Genomic DNA, 15,217 nt, shown 5'->3' with positions numbered 1-15,217 from the left:
TTCATGTGTGTGTTTAAGTGTGCTAGTGAACGAGTGAGTGTGTCTGTGAGCCTTTAAAAGAGCATGTTATGGCTGCAATGAAGTAAAGCGAGTATATCAGCATTCTCAGAGGTTTGTCTGTGCTTTGATGAAATGTTTCCTGCTGCAGAGTTGTATCTGTTTAAAATGCAGTTGTTTAATTCTGGGGATTACTATTCAATTCATTTTTATTCTGTTAATTTCTATTAATGAAATTTAAAAAGCAGCATAGAAGTATGATTTATGCCTAATATATCACTTGACTAAACCTGTTTATTTAGGTGTTACACAAAAAGCCAACAATTTGACCCTTGAATCAGAGGGAGCAGTTTATAGTGGACCACACCATGCTATTCTTAACTTGTGTTGTTCCAAAGGTATCTTTCTGTCCTGAAACTACATCTTAGAGTGACTTTAAAGCTGACTGAAGGTGAAGTGCTGGATGTTGTGTAATTTAACAGAACTCAAGAAGAAAATGTGTTATCTAATAAGTCTTCTGCAGTGAACACGGCCATGATCAAAGAGGTTCCTCTCAGTCCTTTGCCCACCTGTTTGTGTTTAGGAAAAGCAGCTGATCCACCAGGACTGAATATCCAAGGAATGCTCCATGGTGTTTGTTAGCTGTTAGCTGGAGTTTTGTTAAGCTTGGAGGCAAAAACAGTAAAAATGTACATTATGAAAGAGTAAAGCATCATAAACACTGATTTGTCCCCGGTGAAGTTACATTTTTTTTAGGATATGAATATAAAAAATGCTGATGAAGCAGATTATACAGCATACTTTGTGTTTTATTGCATACATCTCAGCAGATGGTGAAAAGGGCGCTCTCTATACGTAGCACAACATTTGGAAACAGACAAAAAAGCACAAACTGATATATTAGAGTTTAGCTTCAAGTCTTCTATTCAAAGCTAATGTGTGGCTCTATTTTCTCTCCAGCAGCATTAGTGAAGTGCCACTTTAACATCAGAATCAGAATCCGAATACTTTATTGATCCCAGAGGGAAATTTCTGTTGTTACAGCTGCAACCGTTTCATTTAAATGAGTAAACCAAAAACACAATAACATACACTAAAGGCATAAAAATATAAAGACTAAAGAAATAATTTGACTATATACACATCTAAATCTATACACATATGAAACTTGTGAGTGCAAAAATTTTTTTAAATAGGTGTCATTATATATATATGCACAGTCCTTTTTTTTGTACAATGTATAAGTGTATGTACAATGTATATAGTGTATGTACAATGTATATGGAAATTTAAACAATTTTATGTACAATTGCAGGCACACATACCAAATGAATACTGATAAATGAATGACACTGATGAACCACAATGTCACCTATTAAGGGAGGAGTTATAGAGTCTTATGGCCTCTATAACTCCTCCCTTAACATGCTTTTATATGACAGTCTTTATGATACAAGGCAGAGCTGCTTTCTGTGCTGTGGGTCCACCAATGCCATGCTGCAAATAAGACAACAGGCTCATGTTTTGTTTTAGGACTGGGGGTCCTTTTGTAAAATGACTCGAACAAAGTAGTTATTATATTCCCATTTCTTGTACTGTGCACCTCATCTTTCAGCTGCAGAGTGAAGAATTAACAGTGGAGGACAAAGTGGTTCAAGGACATTTCTCAAATAAAGAGGATTTCATCATCATCTGCAGGTTATAATAGAGGCTAAATAAAGACTTTAAGAGGTTCTACTTTAAAACACACATGCACTGTGTAATGGAAAATTTGATTTTTAACTCTAATAACCTCTGTGTACCTCTTGGGTATGTAATTGTAATTTTCTCATACAAAGACTGAGTGTGGGAAGATGAGAAAACAACTCAAATTTAAGCTGTGGTCAAGGTCATCAAGCAGGTTATTATCATTCTGATGATACATGGTGGTGGGAATCGGAACTCCCCAAATCAACAGTAACTGAGATAAAGTCTGATTATTTAAAAGTAGGAGCAAACCATCTCATCAAAGTTAAACAGGTGGCCAGAAAACAACAGTGCCCTCAACCTTACAGGAGGACCAGCAGCATATTAATGCCATAACCACACTGTGTAGGAACTTCACCACTTCATAGTCATAGAAATTAAACTTTTCCAAAGTATCTACCTGTGTAGAACAGGAAAATGGGACAGACACAGACTATTTAAACTGCCTGATAGAAATACATTTAAAGCATGGATGGAGAGATGCCCCCAAATCACAAACCTGAAAATTAAACTGCAAGATCACTTTGTGAAAGGACTGAAACTGAAGCACAAACATGTACACAAACATTGTGTGCATCTGGACTTGGCAACATTGTCTGAGGTTGAGATTTGCTGCACATGGAGTTAAAATGTCAGAAGATAGTGAGATAAATACAAAGACAAAACTGAAGCAACAGTTTCTGGCACAGCTGACAGTGCACAGGTCACATACATGAACTACTGCAGGCTGTGGGAGAGGCAGACAGCAGCAGAGAGGTGAAGGGAGAAATACAGAGGGCTGTTTTCATTGAGTGCACAGGCCATTGGATTAAGGATAATCCTGGAAAGGAGGAAACTGAGGCCGACTGACTCAGGGTGGAGGTTAGGAACTTGAACAATCCTTCAAGGTGACCAATCACATTAGGCTTCAAAGGGTCTGTTGGGCCCAGACTACATCCCTGGAACTCTCCTCAATCTGTATTATACCTTTCCAGCTACCTCATCTGAGACCTACACGAGTGGGCTGATGTTACAGACCACCAAGTTCTAATATCCAGCATCTCCAGGCTGCATGTACAATGCAACAGTCAGTCACTGATATGACAGACACATACTATTTGTCGAAGACCTTAATACTGGCTGGTTAACTTTAGACTGAAAAACATTAAGTAATGCAGACATTGTGTATTTGAGCCACTCAGATTTCAGTAGGACAGCACCACCCCAGGCCCCCCATTTAGCCACATCCCTGCCCAAGATGATTGTAGAAGTTGTGATCAGCTCGGCCATAATAACAAAAAAACTTTTTTATGTGTTTGGTTTTTCAGATCTGTCCCCTGATGTGTGATTAAAACTAGGGATGGCACGATACCACTTTTTTATGTCCGATACCGATATTTTACATTTGGATATCGGCCGATACCGATATAAATCCGATATTTAAAATTGATCCAGGCATTTAAAAACATAAAATAAAAAAAAAAATTAAAAAAATAAGTCAACAGTCTCTCACACAACAAAATCAAAGTCTTTTAGTTGTCCCACACACAAGACTAAGGACCAGGGCGGGCAGAGCTTTTTAGGCAGTGGCACCAAAGCTCTGGAACTGTTTACCACTCCAGCTCCATTTAACTGACTCTGTGGCATCATTTAAAAAATAGTTGAAAACTTTTCTGTGTAACCAGGCTTTCTGGTTTCTGACTTTATTTTTATTCTTTTAATATGGTCATGTTATGTTTTTAACATAGTGTTTTCTGGGGGTGGGTGTGGGGGGGTGATATTGTGTTTTAATTATTGTACAGCGCTTTTCTGTCTGTGAAAAACGCTATATAAATAACCTTTACTTACTTACAACAATAACTATCACCTGAATCCTGATGCTTCTGTGTGAGAAGGTGATGCTTATGGCATGTTGCAAATTTCATTAGGGCTGCAACTATCGATTGTTTTAGCAATTGTGTATTCTATTTATATTGATTACTCAAGTAACTGGATAAGAAATACTTTTTTTCATATTAACAGTTCATCTACATATTTTAACTTCTGTACTGCAGTTTTTCCCTGTGTGAAACAAACAGGGTGGATTTCTTCACTTACTGATCAGGTGGTTGATGAAGGACCTCCAGCTGTTTCCCAGTAAAGGTTTAATGGAGGTTACAGGGACGAAAAGGCTTCTTTTGGACACTAGAAAAACATTTCCTTCTGCTCCATCTGAGCTGACCGGCTCCGCCTCTTTCCGCTTGTGCAGACAGACTGCACGTAAATCAGCTGACTGCTGCTGTTGCGTCATTAGTGTTCACGTGAAAAACTAGGGGCTGCGTAAGCGCAATCTTGTAATGCTTTATATTTACAAGCATTCTCCTAAATACGTTTCTACTGCAGGTCTATATTTAGTCACAAATCTGGGATTAAAGTATCAAAAATATTTTGACGGCGAAGGGGTCCTTCCGGTACCGGACAGTCACCAGTGCTAATAGCTGCGCTCGCTAGCAGTATGTCCGGGAGATGAAGTAGAGAAAAAAATAACAGCTGATTCTCAGCACCGTGAACACAACACACAAACAATGCAGAGAGCGGTGGAGGCGGAAAAACATGTCAGCGATGATCGCTCAGTGTCAAAGGGAATCTGTTGCAGCGACGGAGGATCTGAGGGGGTTGTTTTCTAACTCCTGATCCCCCACTCCATTCCAGTAGGTGGTGGTAATGCAGCTCTAAGCTGGTTTGGTCAACCGCAAACCCACAAGAAGAAGAAGACGACTGAACCCTGTAATGCAGCTAGTGTGAGCGAAACGTTATTTAATGTATCGGATTACAATTTTTAATTCTTTCCGATATCCGATCCAGTAATTTAGGCCAGTATCGGACCGATACCGATACTGAATATCGGAACCCTAATTAAAACTAAGGATGCGCTTCAGGTGGTAGAGTGATTGTTGTAAGTAAGTAAAGTTTATTTATATAGTGCTTTAGTCTATTCAGTCTATTTTCAGTGATTCCTTCACACACCCAAAATAAATAAATTGTATACTGATCAAAGGTTACAGTAAATGTAAACACTACATATACACATAAAATAAAAAAACCCACAATCCTCCCAATAGTCCTTCTCTGATATACAACTTACAACCCCCTCCTAAACAAATACCCCCACCCCCACAAACAAAATTTACACAAAGCATAAAGCTTTTTGTAAAACTTTAGAAACTTACTGGTTAACAAAAGCTCTGAGCCATTGTCCTCCTCATCCTGCTGTAATAAACGTAATAAAGACCCCGTGAAAGCCTTATCGAGACCTGTAACAACCTTCCTTGCCCCCAACACTGCTCTTGTAAATTTCCATATGTAAAGCACATACACAATATAAGTGGCGCAACAGCAGCGTACAGTGATATTTTCTGTGTAATGGTGCATGTCAAGCTCACATTACATACATATTTACATCTAAACAGCATATAATATGAGGACGAGCTGAGAATAAAAAGTTACACGTACCATGGATCGCTTTCAGAGTACAGCTCTTCGTTCGCCGGATTTTGTAGCGAGAAAACCAGTTGAATCAGAGACGAAATCCTCTAATAAATAATAATCCACTCTTGTGAGTCATGTAGTCACTTCGTTGAATAAATATAGTCTGTTTTTGATGCATTCTGACAATCCGTTGGCGAGAAAAAGCATTGTAAACACTGTTTACACACGACGGCACACAGACTCTCAGTTCCTTCTCAGTTTCACGCACGGAGGATGCACTGATTACGCAGGGAGTTTATGGCTTCATGTGAAAACCCATAGTGCCATATACCCACGTGTCAGGAATTTTATTGGCTATACATCTGTGGTTTCGGATTTTGGGTCAGACTCGACCAATCAGAAAGAGTGGGGAACATTTGGGGCATGTCCAGAAAAGTCACATGACACTGTCTGGTTATTATTGGCTCTGGAAAACCCATTTCATAACATGATTGGACAAATGATGTGTAAATCCAATTCTGAGGGTCTAGTCTGTCATATAAAAGCATCGTAAGAGCGGACTGCAGCATTACTGTGACGCTATGAGGCTTCAAAGTCGGAAAGCACTACCGCGGGCCATTGGTAGTGGTTAAAAGACGCCACAGAGTCAGCTAAATCGAGATGGAGTGGTAAACAGTTCCAGAGTTTTGGTGCCACTGCCTGAAAAGCTCTGCCCCCCTGGTCCTTAGTCTTGTATGTGGGACAACTAAAAGACTTCAATTTTGTTGTGTGAGAGAATGTTGACTTACGTAAAATTGATCCAGGCATTTAAAAACAATTTTTAAAAGAAATAATACAAAAAAGATCGGATTTGTGTTGGTATTGGTGAAATCCAAATGTAAAATATCGGTATTGGTATCAGACATAAAAAAGTGGTATCGTGCCATCCCTAATATACATGTTACATGTTACATGTGTGTTACTGTTGCCTCCATTTAGCTTCAAATTGGTTTGATGTTTAAAGGAAAAAATAACTCCCCTCGAATATCTTAAAGTAACAAATCTGTTATGAAAATGTAAAGAGTAGAAATCAAAGGTAAATGTGAAAATATGTAAGGAATAAAAATAAAAAGTCATCGGAAAATTGAATATTCAAATAAATTACAAAGCCCGCATGATTCTATTTAAGTACAGCAACAAAGTGTACTTTGTTAATACCCACCTCTCATTTACTATCTCATGCATGAACTACTACACCTGTTGCATCCTTTCACCTTTGATGGTATTTGAGGGAGAAAAATATTCACATTAATACGAAGTTAAATGCAAGATAAGCATCATGTCAGTGGCTGCTTTATCTGTATGTTTAGGATCATTATCCTCCTACTTTGAGTAAAACTGAAAGACTGTTTGTTAACTTCAGTGAGTACTCTGACATTTCTTAAGTAAAGTTTATTTGTATAGAAGAAAGGGTTAACAAGCTTAGAAGTTGAGGAGAGCCGTAAATAAAAAGAGTAAAATACACAGTATTGCTTTCAAAGCACTCCTTCTCCTGGAATGAAGTATAGCCTGATAACTCCTCCCTCTTCTTCCTGCTCTTCAACACAGCACCTCCTCTCTGTTTCCTCATTCCCTCCCTTTCAGATCTGCAGTTTGAAGATGGGTGTAACCAACATGTGGTGACGTGTCAGAGCTGACAAGCTCTATTTGCTGCAGAAACACATGCTGCTGAGATCAGAGTTCAGACTAGTTTCAGTTATAAGGAAGAGAAACTCACACAGTCACTGACACTGAGAGGAGAAATGGCGCAGAAAGGAGTTCAGCTGGACCGAGAAACCTTCTCTTGTTCCATCTACTGAAGAATCCGGTGACTATTCCCTGTGGGCACAGCTACTGCATGAACTGTTATTAAAAACCAGTTTGATAAAGAGGAAAGCAAGAGAATCCACAGCTGCCCTCGGTGCAGGAATACTTTCATACCAAGGCCTGTCCTGGCCGGTATCTATTTGACCTGACATGACAGATCTGCCAGCTCAGGGATTGGTGGAATGACTATACCGCAGCAATTCTGCATGTGAAAGTGAAAGAAAAGAATCGTGACTTTTTTTGCTGTGGAAGAAACGTTTCAGACATTCACTGTTGCTGAGAGGAGAAATGGCTCAGAGAGAAAATCAGCTGAATTTAGAGAAATTCTCTTGTTCCATCTGTCTGGATCTGCTGAAGGATCCAGTGGCTACAAGCTGTGGACACAGCTACTGCATGAACTGTATTAAATGTTTCTGGGATAAAGAAGACAAGAAGGGAATCCACAGCTGCCCTCAGTGCAGGAAGACTTTCACACCGAGGCCTGTCCTGGAGAAAAACATCCTGTTAGCAGAGTTGGTGGAACAGCTGAAGAAGACTGGACTCCAAGCTGCTCCAGCTGATCACTGCTATGCTAGAGCTGAAGATGTGGCCTGCGATGTCTGCAGTGGGAGGAAGCTGAAAGCAACCAAGTCCTGTCTGGTATGCCTGGCCTCTTACTGTGAGAAACACCTCCAACCTCACTATGATGTAGCTCCATTAAAGAAACACAAGCTGGTGGCCCCCTCCAAGAAGCTCCAGGAGAACATCTGCTCTCGTCATGATGAGGTGATGAAGATTTTCTGTCGTACTGATCAGCAGAGTATCTGTTATCTCTGCTCAATGGATGAACATCAAGGCCATGAAACAGTCCCAGCTGCAGCAGAAAGGACCGAGAAGCAGAAGGAGCTCGAGGTGAGACGACTAAACATCCAGCAGAGAATCCAGGACCGAGAGAAAGATGTGAAGCTGCTTCAACAGGAGGTGGAGGCCATCAATGGCTCTGCTGATAAAGCAGTGGAGGACAGTGAGAAGATGTTGAGTGAGCTGATCCGTCTGATCCAGAAAAGAAGCTCTGATGTGAAGCAGCAGGTCAGATCCCAGCAGGAAACTGAAGTGAGTCGAGTCAAAGAGCTTCAGGAGAAGCTGGAGCAGGAGATCGCTGAGCTGAAGAGGAAAGACGCCGAGCTGGAGCAGCTCTCACACACAGAGGATCACAACCAGTTTCTACACAACTACCCCTCACTGTCAGCACTCAGTGAGTCTACACACTCATCCAGCATCAATATTGGTCCTCTGAGGTACTTTGAGGATGTGACAGCAGCTGTGTCAGAGACCAGAGATAAACTACAGGACATTCTGAGAGAGGAATGGACAAACATCTCACTGACAGTCACTGAAGAGGATGTTTTACTGTCACCATCAGAGCCAAAGACCAGAGCTGGATTCTTAAAATATTCACATGAAATCACACTGGATCCAAACACAGCATATACACGTCTGTTATTATCTGAGGGGAACAGAAAAGTAACATTTATGAAACAACAACAGTTTTATTTTGATCATCCAGACAGATTCACTGTATATTATCAGGTCCTGAGTAAAGAGAGTCTGACTGGACGTTGTTACTGGGAAGTGGAGTGGAGAGGGGGAGGAGTTTGTGTAGCAGTTGCATACAAGAATATCAGTAGAGCAGGTATCTTATTTGGATGTTTATTTGGATCTAATGACAAATCTTGGGCATTACGTTGTGACGCAAACAGTTACATATTTTGGCACAACAAAGTCTACAGTAACATCTACGGTCCTCGGTCCTCCAGAGTAGGAGTGTACCTGGATCACAGAGCAGGTATTCTGTCTTTCTACAGCGTCTCTGAAACCATGACTCTCCTCCACAGAGTCCAGACCACATTCACTCAGCCGCTCTATGCTGGACTTTATCTTTTGAATGATGGAGTCACTGCAAAGTTGATTAAAGTCAGATAGACAGAGAAGATAGGTTCATGTTGATCCCTGAACATTATATGTACTCAAGGGCGTAGGAATGAGTTTAATATTGGGGGTGGGGGGGTAAACATAGGAAACCTGACAGATCTGTAAATACTCTTAGCAAAGCTTTAAAAATGCTATTTGATCTTTTACTTTCTTCTTTTTCAAATGTTTCTTGGAAAAATAGTGTTGTGTACACCTATATTATATCATGTATAATTTACATATGTATATGTTTTATAATCATAAGGCGTAATAACAGGCTATTACATATTTCACTAAACTAATTTAAGACCTCATCTGAGCTTCTTCAGCCTCTCCACCTTTCATTGCTTCAACTGAGTCATTACTCTATGTCCTACCATTCTCCTGATAAGATATTATTACATATATCTAATATACTGTCATACATGTTGATAAATTATCAGGTGTTGCCCTTGTGTTGTGTGACTGTTATTCACAGGTAGGCTTTTTTAACATAAAATCCATTTTGTCTGTTCATAATTACAGATATCTAAAAATGCACTTTTACTAAACAAAAGTACATTTTGACTATCCAGAATGGCAATTTAAGATATCTGCAATTACATTCTGACTAGTAAGAATAATCATTCAAGATATCTTCGATTACATTTGGACAAAATGAAAATTCCTTTCAAGATATCTGAAATGATGTCACCGAATTTGTCATTTGAAGGGTCACACATCTTAAATTACAATTCAAGATATGTCAAACGTAATTATGATTAGTCAAATTTACATTTTTAGATATCTGAATTGAGAAATTGTGTGTAAGCCCCCTTGTCTTGTACTGACCTGTCCAAACAATTGACTGTATAGAAGTTCAGGTGGCTACAATGGCACTGGCCGTTCTGGACAAAATTGTAAGAAAATGCCACCATATAGAAAGAGCACTTCAGTATCAGATATGTGGAGAATGTGAAAATCGTGTACTTGAAGACTGCTTAAGAAATCTGCAAAGAATCTCTGATTTTATGGCAGGCCCTTTTAACAAAGTGCCTTATAAACTTTCCACCAAAATGTTACGTAAATCTGTGATGTTTTGACTAGACAGAATAGTAATTCAAGATATCAGTAAATGTTAATTTAAGATATCTTAAATATAACAGCCATTTAATTTAAGATATCTCTTATTAAATTTGGAGATATCTTAAATGGAATTTTGACTAGCCAAAATTACAGTTCTAGATATCCCTTATATGTTAAAATGGCCTGCCAGACTCACACCGATATCACTATTAAAAAGAAAGAAAGAAACAAAAAAAAGTCCTGCTGCTGTTGGCATTGTGCTGAAATAAGATAACAAAACATTTTGGCTACTGTAGCTAACTTCGGTTAAATATTGGATGAGTGACCATCCCAGGATTAAGATAACTGAAAAAGATTTAGTTTCTATGTATGAAAGTAAACTGACAAGACGTTGTAAAAAAAAGCCATATGTATGGCAGCATTCCTGACAGACCGTTTTACCTCATTCAAAAGAGTTTCTGACTCCTGCCGCTTTCTCCACCTCCGAAACACTCAGAGCCTTTCAGAAAGGGGTGGGGGGTGTGCAGGAGTCAGAACTCTTTTGAATGAGGTAAAATGCTATATTGCGCCCTCAAAATAAAAGCACGTGAGTTAAAGACTTGAAAATCAAGTATTTTTCTCCTCTGCGGCTTAATTTTTGGGTGGGACAAATGCTCCTGTCTCCAGTATTGGGGGGACGCTCCATCCCTCTCGGTTCCTACGCCTATGTATCTACTTGTGTAGTTTTCTAAATGAGGCTTTACATTTTAGAAGCTGAGAAGTTCAGTGGTCCATTGATGTCTGAAAATAATATTGCACTGATTCAAACTGTACTTACATTTATATACCTTACATCAATATAAATCTGGATCTGTTCTTATGGCTGATAATCATGTGAGTTTCAATTATACTACTCTTCATATTCAGCATGTTTTCAGTCTTGAATCAGTCTGGTTAGTGGTTTTATTCTGTAGTTGCTGTAGTGGGTTGTCAAATGCAAAGAATTCATTGGAGCTGCAGTGATTGATCAGTTAGTCAATGATTAGAGAGTCAGTTGTTTTATAATTAATTTAGTCATATTTAAAGCTGCTTCCAGTTTCTGAAATGTGAAGATTGTTGATTTTCTTGATGATATATGAAAGTAAAAGTTGATGTCTTTGAGGTTTGAACTTTGAAAATGGAACAAAAATTTGAATGTTGGAGCTGTTTGAGATTATAATTTACATTTTTAACTATGATCTGATGCTTATACTAAAAATCAATGCTTGATCTGGAGTGATGTCATTTAATGTCACTTTTCAGATGAAAAGTTTGATCACACTCAATCATTTCTACATTTAAATCTAAAAACTAAATGATACAGGCCTGTATGTTGTGGAGAATAGACATGTTTATATGCCCTGAGTTGCGTCTGGCAGGCAGAGCGTCTCCACAGTCCACCAATCTAATGGTTCTGTTCTGGTTTATCTGCTGGATGTTTCTGGAAGTTTAATGTCCTTTAAACAGTTTCATCTGTTTTTGTTCAGCGGTCGCTCATTCAGTCAGAGTGGGTGTAGTTTGAACAGTTTCCTCACCTGCTGTAAACGACTCATGTCTGATCTGCTTCAATTAAAATGCATGTTAAAAAGAAATAAAGTAAAAACTATAAGAATAACTGAAATGTGTTGAATGTTTTGCTCTACATGAAAACATCTGTTACACTCACACGAGTATGACTCTCTTTCCATATGGAAATATGAGCTTCTGATTTGGTGGTGTTTAAAATGAAGAAACATACTGAGGAAAACATTTGACAGAATTATACACTGGAATAAACTCATTACAAAAGGCCCAAAGAAGTTTCATTTTGCAAACAAAGAGTAAGTAAAAATATATTTATTTAGCACTTTTCACAGATAAAAATCACAGTTCTTCACAATAAAAACACAAATAAAAGGATAACATAACAATGGAAAGCAATAGAATACAGCATAAAACAACAAGTTAATTCAAAGCTTGTCTGTATGAAAATGTCTTCAGCTGCTTTTTAAAAGAGTCAGTGGAGACTCTACAGCAAGGACACTGGAAAAGAATTCCACAACCTTGGAGGCTTCAAAGCCCGATCCCCAACAGCAACCTTTGATCTGATGATCCAAGAGCTGGGGATGAAGAATAAGGTTTCAGTAGGTCAGAGATATGCTGTGGAGCTTGCCCATGTAAGGCCCTAGAAATTCTAACTAAAATTTTAAACTGAAATCTAAAATTTTCTGGCAACCAATGAAGAGAAGCTGAAACTGGAGTGAAATGAGACCTTCTACTGGTGCCAGTTAAAAGTCTTGCTGCAGCAGAAAACTGACAAGCTGGACTTCAGTCGTACATCAGAGGAATCTCTACCTGTGCTCAGAAAGCTGACCAAACACCAGTTTGAAGAATAGCAGACTTGTGTTTATGTGTCGAATTACATTTTTAAAGGAAACATTTTTTAATGCAAAATAAATAATCAACAGTAATGTCAAATAAAATCAGGTATGCATTCAGACTAAACTGAGGCATTAAATCAAACAGCCTTTACTTTGTGTTCTTGAGAGCATTTCTTACATTAGTAGGAGGCAGAAAGAGTTCACACAGTGCTGTATCTGCTGGAGGAAGTAGATTTGGTTTGTGTTCATGTGTGTGTTTAAGTGTGCTAGTGAACGAGTGAGTGTGTCTGTGAGCCTTTAAAAGAGCATGTTATGGCTGCAATGAAGTAAAGCGAGTATATCAGCATTCTCAGAGGTTTGTCTGTGCTTTGATGAAATGTTTCCTGCTGCAGAGTTGTATCTGTTTAAAATGCAGTTGTTTAATTCTGGGGATTACTATTCAATTCATTTTTATTCTGTTAATTTCTATTAATGAAATTTAAAAAGCAGCATAGAAGTATGATTTATGCCTAATATATCACTTGACTAAACCTGTTTATTTAGGTGTTACACAAAAAGCCAACAATTTGACCCTTGAATCAGAGGGAGCAGTTTATAGTGGACCACACCATGCTATTCTTAACTTGTGTTGTTCCAAAGGTATCTTTCTGTCCTGAAACTACATCTTAGAGTGACTTTAAAGCTGACTGAAGGTGAAGTGCTGGATGTTGTGTAATTTAACAGAACTCAAGAAGAAAATGTGTTATCTAATAAGTCTTCTGCAGTGAACACGGCCATGATCAAAGAGGTTCCTCTCAGTCCTTTGCCCACCTGTTTGTGTTTAGGAAAAGCAGCTGATCCACCAGGACTGAATATCCAAGGAATGCTCCATGGTGTTTGTTAGCTGTTAGCTGGAGTTTTGTTAAGCTTGGAGGCAAAAACAGTAAAAATGTACATTATGAAAGAGTAAAGCATCATAAACACTGATTTGTCCCCGGTGAAGTTACATTTTTTTTAGGATATGAATATAAAAAATGCTGATGAAGCAGATTATACAGCATACTTTGTGTTTTATTGCATACATCTCAGCAGATGGTGAAAAGGGCGCTCTCTATACGTAGCACAACATTTGGAAACAGACAAAAAAGCACAAACTGATATATTAGAGTTTAGCTTCAAGTCTTCTATTCAAAGCTAATGTGTGGCTCTATTTTCTCTCCAGCAGCATTAGTGAAGTGCCACTTTAACATCAGAATCAGAATCAGAATACTTTATTGATCCCAGAGGGAAATTTCTGTTGTTACAGCTGCAACCGTTTCATTTAAATGAGTAAACCAAAAACACAATAACATACACTAAAGGCATAAAAATATAAAGACTAAAGAAATAATTTGACTATAAACACATCTAAATCTATACACATATGAAACTTGTGAGTGCAAAAAATTTTTTAAATAGGTGTCATTATATATATATGCACAGTCCTTTTTTTTGTACAATGTATAAGTGTATGTACAATGTATATAGTGTATGTACAATGTATATGGAAATTTAAACAATTTTATGTACAATTGCAGGCACACATACCAAATGAATACTGATAAATGAATGACACTGATGAACCACAATGTCACCTATTAAGGGAGGAGTTATAGAGTCTTATGGCCTCTATAACTCCTCCCTTAACATGCTTTTATATGACAGTCTTTATGATACAAGGCAGAGCTGCTTTCTGTGCTGTGGGTCCACCAATGCCATGCTGCAAATAAGACAACAGGCTCATGTTTTGTTTTAGGACTGGGGGTCCTTTTGTAAAATGACTCGAACAAAGTAGTTATTATATTCCCATTTCTTGTACTGTGCACCTCATCTTTCAGCTGCAGAGTGAAGAATTAACAGTGGAGGACAAAGTGGTTCAAGGACATTTCTCAAATAAAGAGGATTTCATCATCATCTGCAGGTTATAATAGAGGCTAAATAAAGACTTTAAGAGGTTCTACTTTAAAACACACATGCACTGTGTAATGGAAAATTTGATTTTTAACTCTAATAACCTCTGTGTACCTCTTGGGTATGTAATTGTAATTTTCTCATACAAAGACTGAGTGTGTGAAGATGAGAAAACAACTCAAATTTAAGCTGTGGTCAAGGTCATCAAGCAGGTTATTATCATTCTGATGATACATGGTGGTGGGAATCGGAACTCCCCAAATCAACAGTAACTGAGATAAAGTCTGATTATTTAAAAGTAGGAGCAAACCATCTCATCAAAGTTAAACAGGTGGCCAGAGAACAACAGTGCCCTCAACCTTACAGGAGGACCAGCAGCATATTAATGCCATAACCACACTGTGTAGGAACTTCACCACTTCATAGTCATAGAAATTAAACTTTTCCAAAGTATCTACCTGTGTAGAACAGGAAAATGGGACAGACACAGACTATTTAAACTGCCTGATAGAAATACATTTAAAGCATGGATGGAGAGATGCCCCCAAATCACAAACCTGAAAATTAAACTGCAAGATCACTTTGTGAAAGGACTGAAACTGAAGCACAAACATGTACACAAACATTGTGTGCATCTGGACTTGGCAACATTGTCTGAGGTTGAGATTTGCTGCACATGGAGTTAAAATGTCAGAAGATAGTGAGATAAATACAAAGACAAAACTGAAGCAACAGTTTCTGGCACAGCTGACAGTGCACAGGTCACATACATGAACTACTGCAGGCTGTGGGAGAGGCAGACAGCAGCAGAGAGGTGAAGGGAGAAATACAGAGGGCTGTTTTCATTGAGTGCACAGGCC

General features: G+C 38.5%; 1 protein-coding gene across 1 annotated transcript; it reads left to right on the top strand.

Annotated features, from left to right (window-relative positions):
* The first annotated feature begins 6,945 nt into the window (after positions 1 to 6,945).
* Positions 6,946 to 9,299, top strand: LOC115796892 (tripartite motif-containing protein 16-like). The gene has a single exon (XM_030753370.1). It carries the CDS (start codon positions 7,324 to 7,326, stop codon positions 8,995 to 8,997), a length of 1,674 nt encoding a protein of 557 aa, XP_030609230.1. The 5' UTR covers positions 6,946 to 7,323; the 3' UTR covers positions 8,998 to 9,299.
* The last annotated feature ends 5,918 nt before the right edge of the window (positions 9,300 to 15,217 follow it).

This window comes from Archocentrus centrarchus, chromosome 18, assembly GCF_007364275.1.
Source record: "Archocentrus centrarchus isolate MPI-CPG fArcCen1 chromosome 18, fArcCen1, whole genome shotgun sequence".
NCBI lineage: Eukaryota > Metazoa > Chordata > Actinopteri > Cichliformes > Cichlidae > Archocentrus > Archocentrus centrarchus.
This window is presented reverse-complemented; position numbering and strand designations above follow the sequence as displayed.

Excerpts from the sequence above, each read along its gene's own strand:
- LOC115796892 (XM_030753370.1), top strand. The coding sequence starts at position 7,324 with ATGGCTCAGAGAGAAAATCAGCTGAATTTAGAGAAATTCTCTTGTTCC.